At 33.8% G+C, this 18,278-nt stretch overlaps 1 protein-coding gene across 1 annotated transcript in view; it reads left to right on the forward strand.

The window, feature by feature from the left end:
* CDC37L1 (cell division cycle 37 like 1, HSP90 cochaperone) overlaps positions 1 to 13,595 on the forward strand; it is a 31,659-nt gene extending 18,064 nt beyond the window's left edge. The window contains exons 4-7 of the mRNA XM_074282843.1: positions 6,006 to 6,121; positions 7,488 to 7,610; positions 12,140 to 12,304; positions 13,293 to 13,595. Coding sequence (XP_074138944.1) covers positions 6,006 to 6,121; positions 7,488 to 7,610; positions 12,140 to 12,304; positions 13,293 to 13,394 — 506 coding nt within the window. The 3' untranslated portion in view covers positions 13,395 to 13,595. The remainder of the gene's footprint in view (positions 1 to 6,005; positions 6,122 to 7,487; positions 7,611 to 12,139; positions 12,305 to 13,292) is intronic.
* The last annotated feature ends 4,683 nt before the right edge of the window (positions 13,596 to 18,278 follow it).

The raw sequence follows: 18,278 nt of genomic DNA on the forward strand, positions 1-18,278 counted from the left end.
ACCAATGATTGAAATGTGAGTACCAAAAATTTAAACCCCTTGCCATGTTTGTAATTCTCTCCATTCCATATTTGATCATTGAAATCATTTAAACCTGATGGGAGGTAAGATCCAGCACCGTTATTTTCCCACAACTTACAAACTGAGCCTGGCTTCAGAGCATTGATACAAACTTGATAATGATCATTTTGTCAGGGATCAAAGATAGGCCTTTAATCCACTTGTTCAAGTCAAGTCAACAAACATTAATTAATTACTTACTATGTGCCAAGCACTATGATAACTGCTGGGAATACAAAGAAAAACAAAATTGTCCCTATCCTTAAGGAGCTCACAATTGGGGAAGGTTGGGGGGAGTGAGAAGACGGAGACATGGAGAGACACTCAAACAAATGTGTTTAGATACACAATAAAGGAAGATAATCTTAGGGAAGGCATCAATAAAGATGCCTGAAAAAGTGGTCTTGTAGAAGTGGGATTTCACTGAGTCTTGAAAGAAGTGAAGAGGTTGAGATAAGGAAAGAGAGAATTCCAGACATGGTTGACAGCCAGTGAAAATGCACTGTCAGGAAATGAAGAGTCTGGTAAGAGGAAAAGCAAGGAGATTAGTTACTGTATTATAGAGCATATGGAAGTTAGTAAAATGTAAGAAGAAAGGAAAAATAGCAAGAAGCCAAGTTATTAAGGGTTTAAAAGGCAAACTTAGTTTTAAATTTGATCCAGAAGGTAATAGAAAACCACTGGCATTTAGTGAATAGAAGAGACATGATAAAATTTGCATTCTAGGAAGATCAATTTGATAGCTGAATGGAAAATGGACTGGAATAGGGAGTAACTTGAGGCAAAGATCTAGCATGGTGTTGGAGTATTCTAGTTAGAGGTGATGAGAGCATCTATCAAGGTGATGGCACTCTCAGAGGAGAGAAGGGGAGATATTGTGAAGATAGAATCTATAGGACTTTGGCTCAGTATGGAGGATGGGAAAAAAAGAGGATGACCATTAGGAAAGGTAGTACCCGTGACAAGAGGAAAGTTTGGGGGAGAGGAAAAGAGAGCAGGAAGATAAATGCAGTTTTGGACATAATGAAATGCTAGGCTATCCTTTGAAAAAGTCCAGTAGACAGTTGTGAAAACAAAAGACAGTAGTCAAGAGAAAGATTAGGGTTGAATAAACAAACCTAAGGCTTTTCTGCATAGAGATGATAAGTAAATCTATGGTAGCTAATGAGATCACCAATTAAATTATTTGAACTAGCTCAGCTATCATAGATGCCTTTTCTTGAAACAAAACTATTAAGAGCAATGGGCAACAACTAGTGGAGAGGCAACCTTGATCCTGACCTTTAGTTCTATAGTTGTTAGCCATTCTTACTGCAAAGCTGAATTAAGCCCCTGGACCCCAGGTCATAACTATGACTGGCAGGGCTTAAATTTACCAGTTTGGTTTCTGTCCTGTATATTCAGTGAGTCAGTTTTTGTGGTGAATTGGCTAAATGTTTCTCTTCCCTGAACTTTGAAAGATGGGATTATGGATCCATATGAAAACTTTCCCTATTCCATAAATTTATGTGCAGCTGTATCAAAGGTGACATATATACAAATAAGAATTTGTTAACTTATCTGAACATGGGATTGGCTTTTACAAACCTAGCTACCTTTTTTACATTACTCCTATGACAAAAGAAACAAAACATTTCTATTCTGGTTTCACATGTTAAATAATTTCTATTTTTTAAAATCAAATTTATTTTTTAAAATTAAATTTATTAACCAAATAGATAATCGGGAAAAGAGAGAATATTGTGATTGACAAATTAGCTTAATAATGTAGACAGCCCTAATTCTGTGGTACTGTGGAGGTTATTAGGTTACATGACTTGTCCAGTCACATAGCTAGTGACAAGTTAGGCTTTAAGTTAAGATCTCTCCTGACTCCCAAGTCTGTCCTTTCAGATCTGGTTTTAGCCTATGGGATAAAAAGACACTTAAAAGTACATTAGTCTTCCTCTTAACCTGTTCTCAGCACTTAGCTCCATCTGGGCTGTTTTAACTGCTCATACTAATTGGATATGATTGGCACCAGTTCTATTTCTTCTGGTGAGATGGAGACCCACCAGATATTACATCTGTCTCCCTATCCTCCATATCCTGAACCTATCTGCTAGTAAACTGCATCAGAATTCTATTTATGTATTGTTAGAATTTGTATCACCATAGCAATATTTTGTTTCATCATAGCGCACAGTATTTTTCATATGTAATTTCATATTTAAATGCTTTTTCATTCATACATTCACTGTGCTAGGTCCTAGAGATATAAAGACAAAAATGAGAGTCTCTTGAGGATTAGAAAACTCTCATGAAGTGTGTGTCACATGAATAGAATTTTGAAGGAAATATAGTGCATTCTGAAAGATGGGAGTGCATTTGAGAGTAATGTAATCAGACTTTCATTTTAGGAAAATTACTTTGACAGCTATATGGAAAATGCAATACAGAGAGGATACACTTTGAGGCAAGGATACCAATTATGAGAAATTAACAATCCAAGCAATAGGTGAAGAGGAACTGAATGAAAAAAAAATGCATTTATTAAATGATTGCTGCACTCTACTAAATTCTGAGAATATCATTAGGAAAAAAAAAAGTCCTACTCTCAAAAAGTTTTTCTCATATTCTAAATATAAGACTAATGGAACATCTAAAATTCATGGGAAAGCCTTAAAAGTCCTAAGGATGAAGGAGTCCTTAGAGGACATTATTTGGGTATCTGATAGTTTCTAGGAATCTAAAGGTCATAGCATTAGAGCAAATGTTAAGGCTTGGAAGACCTAAATTAGGGTGGTAGCCATTTGTGTACAGAGAAGCTGTATAAGAAACTATTTGTATATAATTTGTGAGATTATATAAATAAATTATTCTTTGTTATGGTTGCATTAGTAATATTTTAAAATTAAAAACATGACCTTGCCTTCATTACTTTGAAGTAATTTCTAGTGTGATATTAATAATCCATTGAATTTTGATAAGTTCAGTATAACATTCAATAAGACTTGGGAGTGTCTCTTTATTTTGGCTGTCATCTGTTGATGTAGTGTGGTACTTTAATGTATTATAGCATAAAACAACACTGCTATTTCAGTGAAACTGTCTCTTGGTACTTGAATGGGGCCCAAAGTAGACCTCTGCTTAATGATTTCTCTATAGTAAAGAGCTGAGCAAAACAAAAATATAAGCTGATTACTTATCATTTCATTTTTTACTCTTGTTGCTTTGGGAAGGAATTAACTGTTTGGTGTAGGACCTCAAGGATTTTGAGTGGACTATAAACTGAATTTGTATCTTTTGCTGTCTTCAAAATCAAATACCAAATAGCAACTAAATTTTCAAATGAGTACAATTTTTTATAATGCAGGTGGATTTCAGTGATATTTTAATTATAGAGATTAGAAAGGCTCAGTGTTAACAGTATATTTACATTGTGTTGAAATAGACATCATTACATTAAATTAAAAAGATTTCGCACAAACAAAAGCAAAGTAGCTAAGATTAGAAGGAAGCAAAAAGCAGAGAAACTATTTTTAAATATTTCTAAAATATATGGAGAACTGAGTCAGATTTATAAGAATACAAGAATACTAGCTAATCCCCAGTTGATATGAAACAATTTTCAATGATAAGAACAATTTTATGACAAAGAAATTAAAACCATTTCTAGTCATATGAAAAATGCTCTAAATCATATTAGTTAGAGAAATGCAAACTAAGACATCTCTGAGGTGCCTCTTCACACCTCAAATTACCTAAGGTAACAGGGGGAAATCATGATAAATATTGGAGGGGATGTGGGAAACAGGGACTGTTGTATTGTTGGTGGAATTGTGAAATGATCCAACGATTCTGGAGAGCAACTTGGAACTATACCCAAACAGTTATCAAACACTACATACCCTTTGATCTAGTAGTTGGTTCTACTGGATCTGTATCCCAAAGAGATCATAAAAGAGGTAATAGGACCCATATGTACAAAAATGTTTGTAGCAGCCCTTTTTGTAGTGGCAAGGAATTAGAAATTGAGTGGATGCCCATCAATTGGGGAATGACTGAATAAGTAACGGAATAATATTGTTCTATAAGAAAGTACCAGCAGGCTGATTTCAAAAAGGCCAGGAGAGACATAACATGAACTGATACTGAGTGAAATGAGTAGAACCAAGAAAACATTGTACACACTAACAATAAGATTGTGTAATAATCAATTGTGATGGACTTGATTCTTTTCAGCAATGAGGTGATTCTAATTAGATTTGTGATGGAAATGCCATCCATATCCAAAATGGACACTGAATGTGGATTGAAGCATAGTATTTTCACCCATTTTTTGTTGTTATTGTTTGCTCGTTCGTTTTTTTCTTTATAGTGGTTTTTTCTTCTGATTTTTCTTGCACAACATGACAAATAAGGAAATATGTTTAAAAGAATTGCATGTAATTTATATTAAATTGTTTGCTGTCTTGAGAGTAGGTGGTAAGGAAGGGAAGAAGAAAAATTTGGAGCATAGAATTTTACAAAAAAGAGTTGAAAATCATTTTTATATGCATTTGGGAAAATAAAATACTATCAAAATGTGGAGGGAAAGGGAGAGAGAAACATTTTGAATTAAAAACGTGGCCAAAGACACAAGATGGATGAATGAATTGGTTCTTAGCACTAATATTTTATTGGATGAACTGGAATATGTCATTTCCTTTTTATATTTGACTGTTTATCAAGCTCATTCAAATTGTAGACTTCTCCAATCTTCCCCTTCCTTTTTCTATTATGTAATTTTTGAATCAGGATGTGTGAGCTACAGTGGACCTTCAAAATCATGTAGTCCAACCATTTATTTTACAGGTGAAGAAACTGAGTTCTCCAGAGGATAGATAACTTATCCAAAGTCATATAGCTGTTTAATGGCAGAGCTGGGACTAGGACCTCAAATGTATTGCTTTTTGTATAACTTTATTCTGCTTCCTTATTTAGTCTCCTAGTACTTGTTTATCTAAGCCCAGCTCTCAACTTCTACTAAGTTTTTGCTAATACTCTTCCATGAGAAGTAATCTCTTCTTCCTCTGAAATTTTAAATAATACCATATAATAGGGGTAGGAAAAACTTTGGGAGTAAATAGAGTAGCCCTTCCTCCTCTCTCCCCAATTCTCTTTTGTTTTCAAGAAGAAAACTGAGACTCAGAAAGTTATGGCTTGTCTATGGTCACACTTTAAATAACCAAGATTCAGACTCTTGTCTCTAAATCCAGTATGGCTTCCACAACTTTTTGCTGCTTTTTCCTGAAGACTATATCACTAAGGTTTAGTTGAATCCTTAATCCTGAGCTATTTTAACTATTTTCAACTCTTTGAAGGGATTTCATAAGTAAGAAGAATGAGTTCAGGTCTCAACTTAAGTCTCTGAGCCTCAGGTTCTCCATCTATAAAATGGAGGTAATGATGTTTGTATCATAGTGTCAAACTGAGATCTATGAAGCTTAAATTTCTTTTTGCTTATTAGTTGAAATTTAGGAAAACCTAACTCTTTATATTGTTGAAACAACTTAGAATCATAGTTTTAGGTCTGGAAAGGACTTTTAAAGGCCCTAAAATCTAACCCCTTCATTTTACTGAGGTAACTGAGGCATGAAGCAGTTAATTGATTTCTTTAGAGTCGCACAACTAATAAAGAGTATGAGCTATGATATTGTATCATTTGAATGATTCCTACAGCAGTACACATCTATTTGAAAAGTTTTTTAATGTTATTTTAAAATATTATCTTTAACAAACCAAACAAACAAAAATAAGCAATTAGGAAATAACCAGGTGCTTTTTTAGCCTCTAGTTTTCTATTTTCTATAGTAATATGCTTCTATATTTTGTATCCATTTTAAATGAAATTATTTTTAAACATCATTTCATCCCAGAGTCCAAAAATGCTTGTCATTTACATTTTAATTCTTTTCTGTTAGGTATGCTAAGTCGATGGGATGATAGTCAGAGGTTCTTGTCTGACCAGCCATACCTTGTATGTGAAGAAACTGCTAAGTATCTCATCTTATGGTGTTTTCATCTAGAAGCTGAAAAGGTATTTTGTAAACCATGAGCTTCTGGGACCTTGGAAATACTTTGGTTTGTTTAACCTATTTTGTTTTGGGTTTTTTGCATCTTTATTAGAGAGACACTTGTGATCAATAAATTAGAAGATCCCACATGTGTTTGTAGATTTTATTTAGACATAATTGTAAAGGAGAGTTGGTTCATTCATATTCTGGTTGGTAAATAAAAACAGAAATGTATGGCTTTCCAAAATCTCTCTGAAAGCTCTCAAGCTAATTTATACAAAAATGCAGTCCAAATAGTTGTTAAATATAACCAATCTGAGATTGGTTAAGATGACAGGAAAAGATTAAATGATAAATATTGAGGGGGATGGGAAAACTGGGACACTTAATACATTGTTGGTGGAGTTGTGAACTGATCCAGTCATTCTGGAGAGCAATTTAGAATTATGCCTTTTATTATTATTTTATTTTATAATTATGCCTGTACCTTTTGATCCAGCAATGTCTTCACTGGGTCTATATCCCAAAGATCATAAAAAAGGGGAAAAAATCCACACATGCCAAAAATGTATGTAGCAGCAGCCCTTTTTGTAATGACAAGGAACTGGAAACTGAATGGATGCCCATTAATTGGGGAATGACTGAATGAGTTATGGTATATGAATGTAATGGAATATTATTGTTCTATAAAAAACAATCGGGTTGATTTCAAAAAGACCTAGAGAGGCTTACATGAATTGATGCTAAGTGAAGTGAGTAGAACCAAGAGAACATCATACATAGCAACAAGATTATGTGATAATCATTTGTGATGGACTTGGCTCTTTTCAACAATTGTAATGATAAAGGCCCAGTTCCAATAGACTTGTGATGGAGAGAGCCATCTACATCCAGAAAGAGGACTGGGGACTAAATGTGGATCACAACATAGTATTTTCACTATGTTTTTTGTTGTTGTTGTTGTTGTTGACTTGCTTGTTTTTTTTTCTTTCGTTTTTTTTTTTTTTTCTTTTTGATCTGGTTTTTCTTATGCAGCATGATAAATGTGGAAATATGTATAGAAGAATTGCACATGCTTAACATACATTGGATTATTTGCTGTTTAAGGAAGGGAGGGAGAAAATTTTGGAACACAAGGTTTTGCAAAGATGAATGTTGAAAACTATTTTTGCATCTATTTTGAAAAATCAAAAACATTTTTTTAAGAAGAAAATAATGGAAAATTTTAAGCAAAATTGAAAAAAAGTCATGCAAATTTAGATACATTATCAGTAACAGGGCACAGACTGAAATGTCTCTGAATACAAAACATTATACCATTTTAGTAGATGCCTATTAACCATATTTTTGTTAGAGCTTTTTATAAAAGTTCAATCAATTTCTTTTCAGAAAGGGGCTCTAATGGAACAAGTAGCACATCAAGCCGTCGTAATGCAGTTTATTATGGAAATGGCCAAAAACTGTAATGTGGATCCCCGAGGGTGTTTTCGTTTATTTTTTCAGAAAGCCAAAGTAAGTAGCTAAAAGCAATTAAGTGAAAACTTTAGATTGTATCTGCAATAACCCTGTCAAAAGCTTTCAATGGAACCATCTGCCATGTTTCTATGGCAAGACATTGCTACTATGATCACTATAAATTCCATGATAGGGGCATTGAAAGGGTCCTTTTTATTGGGGGCTGGAAAGAAAGACAATAGGGGACAGGAAAAGAGAAATGTAGCACCAAAATCTTTTTTTTTTTTTTTTTTTTTCCCTGAGGCAATTGAGTTTGTGACTTACCTAAGGTCACACAGCTAAGAAGTGTTGAAGTGTCTGAGATCAAATTTGAACTCAGGTCCTCCTGACTTCAGGGATAGTGCTCTATGCACTGCGCCACCTAGATACCCCACCACCAGAATATTGTACTTATTATTTTGAAAATTTAAGCAAAGCTCACTAATTTTGTGCTGTGAAGCATAAATCAAGTTGAAACATGTGGATGATTCAAATCTTAACTAGTCTTGATCTTCACATTGTTTTGGATTTAGGCACTAGCCAAAATGAGTAGCAATTGGTGATCGGAAATTCATGGTTCATTACAATATTACCCCCCAAAAAATCCTACAGAAAAGTAAACTAAAAAATAATCTTTTTAATTATTGTGAAAATTGGATTCTACAAAACCAGTTTCCAAAGATGAAAACTAAAGAAGAGTTTACTAGGAAGTAGGCAGAACCAAGGATAATTGTCCACTATGAGTTAGACACAGATCACTTTTTTTTCCTAATCACGTAATTAACCCTAAACAAATAGAAGCAGGGTTAGATATAAGAGAGCTTTGTGATTCATTTCTAGGAAGGGAAGGTCATCCAGAGCATGATAGGGTTGAACCCAGGTAGGGGCAGATATAGTCCCTTTGACCTCAAAAGAAGTGAGCATAGAGGAAAGAATTTAGAGCAGGAGTTGGGGCCCATAGACCCAAAAAAGGAATAGATTTTGAGGGATATGTAAACTGGTTTAGGGAAAAGATCATATTTTCATTTTCACTATAAGCAACAAACTTAGTGTTAAATTAAATTTCTCCAGACTGCTATAAGGGTTTAGAACTTTGTTCAAGACTCACAATAGTAAAGAATTAACTTCAATCAGGAGAACCTGAGTTCAAATTTGGCCTCAGACATTTATTACTTCCTGGCTGTGTGACCCTGGACAAGTCACTTAATCCCAATTGCCTCAGCAAAAAAAAAAAAAAAGAATTAACTTCAAAATAAGGGCTTTAATACATGAATGTGGCTGAAGGAGTTGACTTTTGTCTAAGTTAGAGACTTGTTAACTTGTCTAACTTAGACAAAAGTCAACTCCTTCAACCACATTCATGTATTAATGCCCTTATTTTGAAATTGATTCTAGTTAAGCTAGATTTTTATTATTGCCCTGGAAGAAAGGCAGGACCTCACAATGTAACAATGTATAATTAGGGCCTGGTGCCCTAATTATATCATTCCTTGATGTGTCATGCCATGGAGAGATAAGTAACTCATATATTACCTTAAGGTTTACCAAAAAAAATTTTCCTCACCCCCCCAAAAAAAATCATAATGTTTCCATTTTGCAGATAAGGAAAAGAAAGATTCAGAGAGGTTCAGTAACTTATGCATTAGAAGTGTCAGGGTCAGGAAAGAACAAGCATTCATTGTAGGAAGAGGGTGGGACATTGTCTTACAAATTTGGCTTATAGTTTTAATGCCAAAGAGTATTCTCTTTTTTTTTGGATGTTTGTTTCTAACCAGATATGCATATTTTAGTCCCTTTTCAAATAGTTCCAAAAAAAAAAAAAAAAATCAAGTTAACCTTGATTAGCCAAAACAATAAATTGTTGTGATAAGGAAGTCAAATTTTGAAATATTCATTTCATTATTTTTTATCTATCAGGGTTCTCCCCAAAAGGGTGTATTGCATAAATTAAAAAAATAACTAGGTAGAGGTAATAAATGAATAAAAAAACTAATGAAGAAATGATCCTAACAAGTTTTGAAGATGATTTCTTCAATATAAACAAAAGGATTGAGTTTGTTATACTTTGTTTTTGCTGGGCTTGTTTTTAAATTTTTATAATTTATTTAGAACATTAGGCTGGATCTAATACATTGAAATTTAACAGGAAACCCAAATTCCACCCTTGGGTTTAAAAGTCTTTACATAAATGAAGGCTCCAGGTAAGGTAATTAATTGGGCAGTGGTTTTCTGAAAAGGATATTATGGCTTCTGTGCACTTCAGTTCAGTTGAATCAACAATGTAATATTAATTAAAAATCAAATACATTTATTAATTGTTTGCCATGTCCAAGGCACAATGCTAAGCACCGGATATGACAATCAAGAAAGCTAATTTCATCTTGGTGTTATTTACAAGTTTCCAAGAATAAGAATGTGAGAGTTGTCATCTGCTTTATTCAGAGGATATGTGGAGTATTGTGATTGGTTCTAGACACTACAATTTGGGAACGACACTGAAAGTCTGGAGAGCCTATAAAGAGGACTATTCGGCCCTGACTGTATAAGCCTATGTACATCACAAAAGAATGATGTTATTGTGTCTATAGAAGATTTAAGAGGAAGTTGTTCAGTTGTGTCTCATTCCGTGTCCCTGTTGACCACGGAGTTTCTTATCTCTCTAGGGGATTTAAGTGAAGAGAGACTAAGGGATTTGCCCAGTTATACAGTTAGGAAGTGTCTGAAGCCCATTCTTCCTGACTCCAAGCCCAATGCTCTTCCTCTACTCTGAGGCTTCAGGATAGCCATAGCCATTTCCAAGTATTTGTAGGACTCTCATGTGAAAAAGAGGTCACACACGTTGTTTGGCCTCTAGAGAACAGAATCTGGAGCAATGAGGGGAAGTTACAGAGAGACATATCGGAGCTTGATGAAAGAAACAGATCATGCTTCTGTGCTGTGTAAAAGTAGAAAGTGCTACTTTACATTGGAGTCTTTGTGTAGAGACTGAAACATCACTTAATGAGTATGTAGTGGTTGAGATATAATATATTTTTTTACATGAATATTTTTTAGATGATCATTGTGATCTGAAATTCTATGATTTTGTATGTTCCCTCCTCAATTTTCTAAGTAACTTTGAAGAATTGAAAGAAAAAATATACATCAACCTTGGAACAGATGGAAGCTATTGGGGTCTGAAAGACAATGAGAAAGATATACAAAAAATAATTTTCTCTGGGGAGTGATTGTAAAGTAAATATGACAAAATATACCTATTCAGAGGTGTATAAAAAATGTGAAGAAAGTTAACAGTGCATCTTTGATACAAGGAGAGTTCTTTTGAATGGAAACGAAGAAGGGTGTTGTTATGAAGTGTTAGCCTTGTAAAGAATAGAAGAAAAAAGTTTCAGTACAAATTTTTAAAGAGAAAAAATAAAAGACATAAAGGAAAATCTGGGAAAGATTTTTGTTCTGTTATGGATTTTCTCATATAAAAATTTGTTGTGAGTTGTGAGTGAAATAATTTTACATATGAAGGGTGAATTTTAGGGTCCTAAAAAAGGTAAGCCTGCAAAAATAGAGTGCTTTGGGGAAGATATAGCAAGTTTTAGTTGTTTCTGTAGCTTGTTGAATGTAGTTGTATTTTATGCTTGAAAAGAAACAATTCTTTTGAATAGACCATGTTGTGCCATCTTAACCCTAAAAGGCTTAATTCAAAAATGAATAAACATCTCCGGATGTCAGCACCAAGAAGGGCTATTCACAGTTGCTTGTGGTACAGGATAGAGTGGAAACAGACTTGAGGAAAAGCCACCAAGTATCAGCTTTTGAGATTTGACTTCTCAATCCTCATGCATTAGAGAAATGGAAAAGCTTTCTCTGAAGTCTTGTGCTCTCTCAAAATCTACAAGGAAGCCTGCGAATCATCCAGAAAGGCCATTGCAGTAATAAGTGCTCCCAGATATCCAGAGCCTCTTGATTGAGGAGGAAGAGTTGTCTTCCTGAGCTTTCAGGTCTTCTTTGCAGGAGACAAGGTTTCATTCAGTCTCTCTAAGCCTTCAATTTCTCAGCAAACTGAATGCAATAGAAAATGTGCATGAGAGACAGACTCAGGAAACATGCTTTGAAATTCTCTGAAATTTAGTTGCTATTTAATTTTTTTTGGCAAGTATTTTCATCCTTAAAGTGCCTCCCTAACTAGAAAGATATTTCTGAACCTGCAAACACAATTTAAATGTGCATTTGTTACTACTTTACTTGGAGTTGGGGAGGTACAAAAATGAAACATAATAGCCCTGCCCTCAAAGAGCTTTATAATCTGACAACTCTGACAGAGTGTACAGAGATAGCACTGCTACAAAGTAGAACCTAAAGGAGAAGATAATCAATGCTTTTATAAAAAATTCTATCCAGACACTGGATGATACCTAACCTTTCCAACATAAAAGTTTTCTGAGCATATTATATATAACAAGAATTCTCTTGTAGTCTTAGAATCCATTTACTGTACTTGAAAAAAATCTTGAAATTTTAAAATAGACTTTTTTTTTTCTTTCGTTTTCCAGGCTGAGGAAGAGGGTTATTTTGAAGCCTTCAAAAATGAACTTGAAGCATTCAAGTCAAGAGTAAGACTCTATTCTCAATCACAAAGTTTTCAACCTATGTCAGTTCAGAATCATGTTCCCCACATTGGTGTTGGATCTATAGGTGTACTAGAATCCTTACCACAGGTAAGTGTGGAGAAATAATCATTCCTGTCATTGTTACTAAATGAGTAGTCATGACTTAAAATGTTCCCATCTTAATAAGTATACTAATGTAGTTAATCTTTAATTTTGTTACATATTTAAATATTGGTATGTTGTATATTTGAATTTCCTTATGTATTGTATTGTCTGTCTTTTTGTGCCATTTTTCTGAAGCACCCCTCCCCCAATCACTGCCATTCCTACTCCCACTTTTCTTACCATTTCTTTCCCCTCCCTGATATCTTTGTCATACTGCTCTGCCTACAATATAAAACAGCATATTCACCATTTAGCACATATCATGCATGAAAATAGGCATTTTTTTTTTTAAGGATCAATGAAATGAAACCTCCTCATATTTCTTGAGTAGAGTATTATGATTTTTCTGAAATGCTGCTTGTAGATAAATTGGGATGTTTTATATTTTTCCATCTGTAAAAATAATTTTTAGAATCTGAAATTGAGTTTTACGAGCCCTTCAATTGATGTTCTTGGTTTTATTTTTGTGGGTCATTATCCTTCAGTAAAAACAAAATAACATTACCTTTAAGGTTTGACTTTGAACAGACAAAATTTAGGTGCTAAAGAAGGCTCTTTTTCCTCCATCTATTCAATATTTTTCTACAATTCAAATTGTTTTCAGGATTTACTAATATGGCATTTGTTATTCAATTTGTAAATTAAATTTGTTAAATTTAAATATTACTGCATTTAAAAAAAATTCTTTTGAGAATGTCTTGATATATTTGCTGACTGCATTTAATTTCTGAAATTGTCACATTCTTTCCATTGGTTTTTGAAAGTTGAGGAACTAAAATCACATGCATTACCTGATACTGAATTGTTGAATAGTTGAAATCATCGTGTTCATATTTTTCTTGGAAGAAACAATGTAAAACTGGGAAGGTCTTATTGCATTAACTTTCATAAAACTGACTTTTTGTGCTTTTCTTCCATTTCTCTGTTCCAGAATCCAGATTATCTTCAGTATTGTACAAATACAGCGCTCTGCAGCTTAAATTCAGTGGTTCATAAAGAGGATGATGAACCAAAAATGATGGACACTGTATAGTTCAGTTAAGACTGCTAAGGCCAAGTGCTATTTTGTTACAAAAAAGAAAAAAAAAAAGGAAGAACTTGGCTGTTTTCTTGACACTTTTATGGGTGCTGCACTTTATTTTTGTTTGGTTTTTGATGAGGGGGGAAGAGAGAACTGAAACATTTTATATTTTCTTTTTTTTTTCTTTTTCTTTTCTTTTTTTTTTTTTTTTTTTTTTTGAAAATATGCTGCTAGGTTTTTGTTTTGTTTTTGTCTCTGGAGTGAGGGGATTTTTTTTTTTTTTTTTTTTTTCCCCTTGGAGGGAGAAGAGGTACACCATATGTTGCAGGATGTGAAACTGGACTTTTTTTTTTTTTTTTTTACTTTTTTTTTTGGCTACTAAATTTGCCTTTAATCTTATTGTTCTCAATTTTAAAATCAAAGTATGAAAATCTGCACAAATACAATGTTTACAAGAACTGGTTGATTCTAGGAGGCATCTGCTACAGTCTCTTTTTATATAGACATTCATGTCCTCTACAAAGACAAAGATAAAATGTACTTGTATCATATTGCTAATTTAGATGTCAAATCTGGTGTTTCATCATATTAAAAGCAATAAATCAGTAACTGATGTCCACTTAACGGAGCTGGATGATAAGCGATTAAAACAAATATCTTATTGGGATTAAATTTTTATTTTTTATCTCCAAGATATGTCAGTTCTAGCCTTTAAATGGATGTAATAACAACAATTCATGTTTTCTATGGTATTATGGTTTACAAATCACTTTCCTCATGATAGTCCTGTGAGGGTAGATAGTACAAGTATTTTTATCTTAAGTTTAGGAACCAGGGCTCTGAGAGATCTTGTAATTTCTCTCACTGTGATCACACAACTAGGAAGAATTGATCAGAGGTGGGATTTGAACTCAAGTCTCTTCGTTCCACTATACCAGGATGTAATTTAATATTTTAGGAAATTCACCTTAATCTATTCAAAGCTACATTTAATAAAGGGCATTCTTTACTAGGTGATTTTAACTTGATTATCACACCTTTCATTAAAAGCAAAAAACAAACCTCAAATCTATAGAGCACTTTCAAAATTAACGAAGTGCTTTGCTCACAACAGCCCTGTGTGAGGCAGGTAGTACAGGTGTTATTTTCTTCCGTTCACACATGAAGAAACTATATATAGAGTTGAATTATCTCCCAGAGGTCACAAGGCTAGTAAAAGGGCCAAACCTGGTACTTAAGGCCAGGTCTTCCAAATCCAATTCTAGTGCTCTCTCCACCAAGCCACAATACACATTATTCATTTATAAATATTGCAAATAAAAAAAAAAAAAATCACATAGGTTCTTCTTTAGAATAAAAACAATTTCTCTCATGTTTAACTTCATTCCACTAGATGACCTGAAAATGTTAAGCAGAGGTTGAGGGTGGGTGGGGAAGGGAAGATCCATAAATGGCCTGTAGACTACATGTACAGTACCTTCAAGTTATAGGATAATTCAATTTTTTAAAAATGACTTGTTTATTCTGTTTTGAGAACTTAATCCCCTGAGCATATTGTTAATAAGGATAACTCACATTTACATAGTGCTTTAAGGGGTAAGAGGCATCATAAAGCTGAGTGATTTAAACTTCTCAATAAAAGCTAGTTTTTTTTTTTCTTACAAATATGGTTAATTTGTCACAGTGGTAAATTTCATTAAACTCTAGCCCAATCAAAGGAAATTGCTGAGTTTTATTTCTTATAATACTTGCTTCCAAATAAGTTATATTTATTTTCATTGGTGTCAATATCGATAATGTTTTCTTTTGATCAGGATAAAATGCCAGTCCTGACTTTAGTAGAACATAGTTATTTTGAGAAATATGGTCTTTGACACACTTCTCTGGATATACACATGTTCTTACCATTATTTCTACCATGTTATTACCAACTGAACTAAGAAATCACAAACTTAAGAATCATGTACTTCAATTCCCCTTTCCTCCCAATATTAGAGTTAAAATCTGTGGTAGAAAAAAATCTGTCTTATGCAAATAGGCCATTTATGTAAGTATTACATTTATTGGTATTCAGTGCTGGCTCTAGGAACTCACTGAGAATAAAGGCATGAAGGGATTTGGGTCTTTGTAGGCAGAAGACAGAAGAATTGCCCATCTCAATTAAATTGCAGAACTTTGACATTTTGAAGTTTGGCTTGTTCCTTAGGCTGGAATTGTTATTGAAGTCCCAATTTAAACAAGACTTGAAGAAATGCCTCTCTGAGTTTTTGTTCTCTTTCCATCCCTCAGCTTGCTAATGACTAAAGAGATTCTTTATCTCCTAGAAACCAGCTCTTGGCTATCAATTGTAAACAGAAATGAAATATGGGATTAAAATTCTCAGGCTTATCTTAACCAACTTTCATTTTTAAAATTGCTTTCAATTTTGTTCCACCATCACTGCCATCCAAAAACTTTTGAGTGACCAGATTTTAATAGTCTAGCAAAAAGAAAAGAAAAATTAAGAACAAGCTTAATTTAGCCTGAATAGCCTGAACTCTCTTTCTGAATAAAGTCCTTTTTTTTTGAAGTTCTAAAATTTGGTCATAGTGTTTTAACTCTGAAAGGAATTTTTTTTTTTCAAACAAGTTTATTACAAAAGTGATGAGGTACATTTATTTAGCCTAATCTCTTGACCAATTTATTGCACATGATTCTGTATCCATATCCAGTAATATATTCTCTTATTTAGTTCATATTTTAAAAATTAGGGATCCTTTTATTCAAAATTGAAGTGCTAAGATAGCTATGTGCAAACCTGAACCTGAGATGCACTAGAATATTACTGAGATTATTCTAATGTGGGACTTAAGTTTTCACACTATATTAAAATGACAGCAATAAATGGGCATATCTGCAAAATAGTGGGATGTAAGAGAGATTGGGTTAATGCCTGTTTAAAATGTTTTCAGCAAAATAATCCAAACAGTTGCAATTACTAGTAGCCCCATGAAACATCATAATATTCAATTGTCCTGTCTTAATTGAAGTTAATTGACAATATTAGATCAATATTTAATATTCCCAAATATTTTAAAATGAAAGTAGCTATCATTCTCTCACAGCTTTTATTGCCAGATGCACTTGGAATAATACTATCTATATAAACTTGACCCTTTTGGTGATGTCTTTGAGGTTTTTTTATGGATGGGGAATATGGAAGTGAATGTTCATCCTACTGCAAACTAGTAGTCATCTTTTTATTTGGAGCTTTGCCTAGACTAGGAAATGTGACTAATAAGCCATCTTCTAAATTATGGCTTGTTTTGATTCAAGTTAGTCATTATCCCTTTTCTGATTGGTGTCTAAATTGACATGTAAAAAATGAATTATCTGGCTACCAAAAAGAAAAATCATGCATCATTCTAATTGAAATGCTTCATATTTAAGTAGAGCCAATTTTGCTATTTAAGATATCCTCATTAGCTTTTTGTATTTCCTTTTCCATCACTTCCCAATTTTTCCACTCTTACTTTGATTTTCAGAAATCCCTTTTGAGCTTTTCCTTGGCCTGAGACCAGGTTTTTTTTTTTTTTTTCTTTTGAAGGCTTTAGATGTAAAACTTTAACTTCTGAGTGTGTTTCGAGCTTCCTTATCACCATAGTAATTACTATGTACCATAGTAATTTACTATGATCAGAATCTTTGTTTGCTCATTTTCTCAGCCCCTTTCTTACTCAGCTTTTAACTCTGTTAAAGTAGGGCTGTTTCCAGAGTGGAGGTTGTAATGCTCCAACTTCAGGAGATTTGTGCAGCTGTTTTTAGAGACCTGACTACAAGTTCTCTTCTAGCCTGGAACTGAGGAGAATGTCCACTCCATTGTGACTGTAAGTTCTAGTGTGCTAAAGCTATTGTCTTTCCTCAGTGCTAGGAAAGAGATCTCCAGTGGTCGAGGCTTCCTGAAGCTGCTAACACCACTGCCACTACTTCAAACTTTTTTGTTTCAATCTGTCATGAGACTGTATATTAGTATTGAAGAACATGGACATTTGGAATCAAAAAACTTGTATTCAAATCTCCCCTCTGTTGTGTGACATGACAGATAAAAGGAATAGCTAATAAAAAAGTTAATTGGTTGGTACAAAAAATGAACCCCAAAATAACCTGAATGAATAAAGGATAGGAGATACATGGCAGGCAAAACAGGTGATGTAATTAGTATTAGGTTGAATTATTAGAAAGTGTCCAACATATCTTATTTTGATCAGATCACATCTGGAAAGTTGTATCCCCATTTTTGAAGAATGGCATGGACGTAAAGAAGTGTAGCCAAAGAAGTTTGACCAAGATGAGAGGACTGAAGACCATGCCAACTGATTAAATGAAGAGGGGGGGGGGCAGTTTAACATGAATGAAAATCAAAGAGTGGATGTAAAAGGTGTCTTCAAGGATTTGAAGGACTAAAGGGGAAAGGGATTGATTTTCTGCTTTGCATCAGAGAGGAGCAGAAGTAGGAAAGTATTTGCACAGAAGGAAAAGCAATCGTCTCCCAAAAGTTTCCCAAAAGTGGCTGTGATGCTTTCGAGTATTCTGAGTTCTCTGTTAGAGCAATGGTGTGGATCAGTGAATTGAAACTTTATAATCCCTTGCTTGACCTTAACTGGTTTTTGTTGGATTCAATCCAACATTCTAGGAGTCTTAAGTGTTGTCATCTAATATATCTTCTTAACTACACAATCTTGGGCAACATCCCAAAATTTAATTTGACAAATATTAAGCATCTAGCACTACCATAAGCACGGGAGAGTACAAAAACAAAAATTAAAAACTCCCCTCTCTGAAGTGAGGGGATAGAGGGGAATACAAGCACACAAGTAAATACATGTTACAAAGTGGGGGGAAAAAATCATTTCGAGA

The sequence above is a fragment of the Sminthopsis crassicaudata genome, chromosome 1 (assembly GCF_048593235.1).
Source record: "Sminthopsis crassicaudata isolate SCR6 chromosome 1, ASM4859323v1, whole genome shotgun sequence".
NCBI lineage: Eukaryota > Metazoa > Chordata > Mammalia > Dasyuromorphia > Dasyuridae > Sminthopsis > Sminthopsis crassicaudata.